The sequence below is a fragment of the Populus euphratica genome, unplaced genomic scaffold, assembly GCF_000495115.2.
Source record: "Populus euphratica unplaced genomic scaffold, PopEup_1.0 scaffold2408.1, whole genome shotgun sequence".
Classification (NCBI taxonomy): Eukaryota; Viridiplantae; Streptophyta; class Magnoliopsida; order Malpighiales; family Salicaceae; genus Populus; species Populus euphratica.
This window is the reverse complement of record NW_011502235.1, coordinates 1,444-6,354: the sequence shown is the minus strand read 5'-3', so window position 1 is coordinate 6,354 and position 4,911 is coordinate 1,444. Positions and strand designations below refer to the sequence as shown.

General features: G+C 34.0%; 1 protein-coding gene across 1 annotated transcript; it reads right to left on the bottom strand.

Annotated features, from left to right (window-relative positions):
• Positions 1–961: 961 nt before the first annotated feature.
• Positions 962–4,562, bottom strand: LOC105118984 (uncharacterized PKHD-type hydroxylase At1g22950-like). Its single transcript, XM_011017054.1, has 6 exons — positions 3,939–4,562; positions 3,029–3,076; positions 2,151–2,327; positions 1,902–2,052; positions 1,709–1,795; positions 962–1,248 (listed from the first exon to the last, which is right to left on the bottom strand). The coding sequence occupies exons 1-6, from the start codon at positions 4,200–4,202 to the stop codon at positions 1,115–1,117; spliced, it is 861 nt and encodes a 286-aa protein (XP_011015356.1). The 5' UTR covers positions 4,203–4,562; the 3' UTR covers positions 962–1,114.
• Positions 4,563–4,911: the final 349 nt, after the last annotated feature.

The following is a 4,911-nucleotide window of genomic DNA, read 5'->3' as shown; positions in this document are numbered from 1 at the left end:
TTATCAACCAGCTCAATATGAAAAAAAAAACTAAAATTGACAGACAATTCTAGATAAAAAAACAAAGAAAAAAAAAAACCAAATGGAAAAACATTGTAGCAATCAACTGTGTTCTAAAAAAAAAATTATAAAGCTAAATTCTCAACGAGTTCAATATTAAAAAAATAAAATCGACAAAAACAATTTAAAAAAAATCACAAAAAAAAGAAAACAATTTTAGGGGAAAAAAACAAAAATAAAAATAAAAAATAAAGAAAACAAATGTGGGGAAAGCTAAAACTGAATTCTCAATCAGCTCAATATTAAAAAAAAATCAAGAAATAATTTTGAAAAAAAAACATGTGGAGAAATATTGTAGTAAAACAAAAACCATGTGGGGGAAATATTGTAGCAATTTACAATGTTTTTTTAATAAAAAAAACTACAAAGTTAAATCCTCTACCAGCTCAATATGAAAGGAAAAAAAAGACAAAAAGGACCTTTCGAGAAAAAAATCATAAAAAGAGAGAAAAAAATCATATAGAAAATAATTGACAGCTAAATGACAGCTAATTCATAGCAATTCATAATTTTTTTTTTTAAATGACAGCTAAATTCTCAACCAGATCAATATTAGAAAGAAATCAGCAAAAATAATTTTAAAAAAATATATAATTTAAAAAAAAAAACAGAAGTAAATCATGGGGGGGAAATGTAAAAGCAAAAAAAAAAAACAAAAAAAAAAATATTATTACAACGAAAATAAAAGGTGTGGGGAAAGCTAGAGTGCTTTCCCCATGCCTTTTAGAGTATTGTTAATAATTGACAGATACGGTTCACATGTAACTTAGAGCTAGATTATAAATAATTGTTGAAATCATAGTTGCTTATTGGATTTGAAGTTTGACCCTATTTCTTTTAAAGAAAAAGGACACCGTTGACCAGGTAAGCATGCCCTTTTAATTTTCCAAGTTCATATTATTTCTAATTGAGCAATAATAAGTGATAATTTTAAGAAAACTTCGTAAGGAAACTGAAAACTTGAATGAAATACCACTACATGTCAGGCCAGCATAATATAGACAAAAGAAAAGGCACTGCCTCGAGTTAATCTGCAGCACTCTGATCCTGAAAATTAAGATACCTCTGATTGGGTTTCTGTATTCACATGTTTATCGCATCGAACACCACGAAAGAACAAATCTCCACCATAAAATTGCTCACCCAAGCAAACATTCAAGGTAATTTCAGAATCATCAACATGGAAACCTACAAAGAAGGATTTAAGGCAATCAAATAAAAGCAAAGTGGAAAAAAGGGGAGGAGAAGGGGGGAAATTACTCTTTTGATGCTAGTGATTGAAAGCTTCTCAAAAGAAAAATAGTGATAGAGAGGCAAAGGCAAAACATTAACTAGCAGCTGAGAAACTGAAACCATTTTCAGGAAATAAATGACATCAACAATGATTCAAACAACCAAGTGTAAGCATTGATGTGAGATGTAGGTCCTATCCAACTAACAAGTACTAAGAATGTGGAAAAAAATTCATGCAGTGCTTTTGGAACATAAGAATCAAAACAGCGATGAGAAAAGGGCCAGGTCTTTGTAGCTTCTTTTAGTTCCATTCACTACTGAATGATAGGAGATGGATGTAACAGGCCGGACAAATTATTATTATTCATAGAGACAGATGGCATTATCAAAAGGAAGTTTTAAAGTAAGCACCTACCAAGCTCGATATCCCTATTCACTCCGTATTCAACAACAAAACCATGGTGAGAATCCAGAGTTAATCCACCCACCTCAGGAAAGAAAACTACATAGAAATAAGAGCACCAAAATAAGCTTTTGCTATATTTATAAATGCTAGTTGTGAGTTATAATTTATAAGCACAGAGCCTTATTGAATAGAGACACATCACCTCTAGACATGGGACATATATAGCCATCCATCAACTTGTTAAGCATGGTTTCCAGTCCAAAGTCATCAAGAACAACACCATATTTGTTCATAGTGTTCGGACAAATTATATGGAACCTTTGATCATGCACCCATCTTTCCATGCTTTCTACCTAAGCAATCAAAACGTTGCAAGAAAATGCAGACTAAGATACAAGAAAAAAACATGCTATTTACACACAAAAAAATGACAAGAAGAGTAAGATAAAACCTCAGCCATCAACATTTCACAGAACTTTGGCTGAAATATTTCAAATGTATAAACTCCTGGTGTAGGCTCCACCATTATGCGTCTGAAACTCTCTTCTGAGTTCTCACTGATTGCTTTGAGAAATGACGGAACAAAGAAATTCGCAGCATTCATAGTATACAGCTCCTTATGTCTAGGCTGTGAAAAGAATTTCAAATGGTTATAAACTGAAAGTAAAAAAAGGACTGGAAACTAATGTCAGAACATGAAAATTGAAACGGTTCCATGGAGATTAAGATCTCGTCTAATTTGGTAAATAATTTGCACTTGTCATTCAGTTTATAACCATCAGTGATTCAGCTGTGAGAGAATGGATGTAATGTCAGCTATTATGAAAGCATTTTCCGTTTTTAAAGAGAAGGGTAAGTGTCTACATAAACATTGACATTATAGGCAGTGGGAGAAACTTCTGCACTCAGATAGTGTTCCTGTTAATGAACACAGGTTTATACTAAAAAAGGAATGCTAGGAATGACAAAAATCATAAAATCAGTCTGATGTCGAAAAGACCATAGACAAACATAAAACCTGGTAAATAAGGATACATTAGATATGAGCATAAGACTTCTGAATTGAAAGAGAAAGGGGAAAAAAAACAGATGAGAGAAAATTGTATTGATAACTAAATAGAATTACAAAAGCAGAGCAAGTCATCCTCCCAAATACAAAAGGAAAAGAAATATCATAAAGGAGCAGCCCAATTCTTCTTATCAGCTAAAGGAACTCCCCTAAAAGCACCCGAAGCATAAGACCAAAGAAAAGGGAAAACTATCCTATCCCATGTGCAACAATTGTCTCAAAGTTTACTTCACAATAAAAATTTCATAAATGAAATGTACCTCATAGTTTGATAGAATCTGCTGTCTGTACTTTCGATGCTTTTGAACCTGCCAGTTTGCATCAGAAATCAGTGATAACAGTATGACCATTTAGAAAAGAAAAGGAACGGACATGATAAGACAAATAACTAGAACTAGATAGCTGCATCAAAATTTCTGGCAATGCATTGATTCTCACTGTACTGTTAGCAGTTCAGGATGTTGTGAACCTACATGGAAACAATCATGTCAAGTATCAATTAAAGATTGGTGAGAGAAGATTATCATCTCAACCTTTATTTTACACAATGTTTAAGTATTAGTATGCCCCCAAAAGATGGTTTCTCGTCAAAATAAAAATAAAAATCTCAAAGCTCAACTTCAACCACATCATGATGACTGTAAAATAGACAGACAAACAAGGTGACATCAAGAAAAATCTAGCAGCTTTGAGGTAGTGATTGATTTTCAAAGTGTTTTTCACTTGAAAATGCATCAATACAATGTTTTTGGTTTTTTTAAAAATTCATTTTTAACATCAGCATATCTAAACTATCATTAAAAAAACACTAAAAAAATTAATTTTAAGAGAAAAAATCATTTTTTTTGAAAAGCAAGCAAACAGGGTCTTAATCCAATTCTAACTCGTACTTGTAATAATCAACTCTGCGCATGAAGAAACGGATTATCTCCCAAATTACACAAATAATTTTCTGAAATTCAATTTTCAACATCATGGAAATAAAGAACACGCATTTCCATAGACTATTGGAGAGAGACGTGCCATTGAGAAACCGAGAAGGGCCACGAATATAGCAACATTTGTTTATGTTTCCCTAAATCACTTGTAGATAACGAATGAAATCTAAGTATACTTGTGTCAATAAATCCAATTTGTATAAATAATAAAAAAGTGAAGGAGGAGGCATACGCGAGTGTGTTCACCCTGAGGAGAGTAGCGAGTCAGAATGTCACTCAGGAAGTGGACTTTACGATCACGCGGCAAATTGAGCATGTTAGGTGGCAAGTACCGCTCTAGAGAGCTAAAGAGGAGAGGACTGTAATCCAATTGCATGTCCTCGTAGCTCTCCGGGTTGTGCTCCTTGTTCTCGAACGGTATCAGCCTTTGCGTTGACGGCAATTCGACGCCGTTCCCATTCTCCCTCGCTTTTTCAGTCGCGTCATCTGTAGACATTTTTCAAACAATAAATATATGCATATAAATCCGTTTTGAGAGAGGAATTAGGGTTTGTGGATGTTGAAGGGGGTGGTTTGTGCTGCAGGTTGCGGTTTGTATTTTTTTTGTTGGTTGTTGTGGTCGTCGTCTACCTCCTCCTCCTCCTCCTGGATGACGTTGACGATGGTTGGGGAATCAGTTCTGCCCGGGCCCACCTTCCAGTTTGGCCCGGAAACTTAAAAATGAAAGAATTTCGATCTGAGTGAGAAGGAACGAGCAAGTGCAGGTTTTGTTTGGGGTTTTGGATAGCGCTCCAGTAAAGACTGAGGGGCCCGATTGTGACTCTCAGTGGCGAAAAAATCACTTGGGAGTCCCTTCACAGTTACCGTTTAGTCAAATCAATACTTCCACGCATAATCTGATCGTGCTGGACCGTCTACTGTCACTGGTGAGTTATGTGATCGAACCTTGTGGGTGACTAGCTTGATAAACTTGACAATAATAGGTTATTTGTAAATATATCACTCTTTTAGGGTTGAAGTGGTACGTGACACTCTTCGAACTAACCTATTTTTTTAAATATAAAAATGATATCAAGACAATGTAAATATTATAGAAAGAAGAGAAAGAAAATGAGATCATGGTCATTAATTTGAAAGTGTTTAATAAGCTCTGCTCATTTAATAATATAATTAGAAAATAACATATTGATAATAAATAAAGTGAA

Bases quoted from the DNA above. Each gene is read 5' to 3' on its own strand.
- LOC105118984 (XM_011017054.1), bottom strand. From the start codon at position 4,202: ATGTCTACAGATGACGCGACTGAAAAAGCGAGGGAGAATGGGAACGGC. The intron at 2,053-2,150 runs GTTTTATCTTAC...TTGATTGCTTAG, and splicing joins GTGAAATGTTGATGGCTGAG to GTAGAAAGCATGGAAAGATG. The intron at 1,249-1,708 runs GTAGGTGCTTAC...CCTTCTTTGTAG, and splicing joins GAATAGGGATATCGAGCTTG to GTTTCCATGTTGATGATTCT.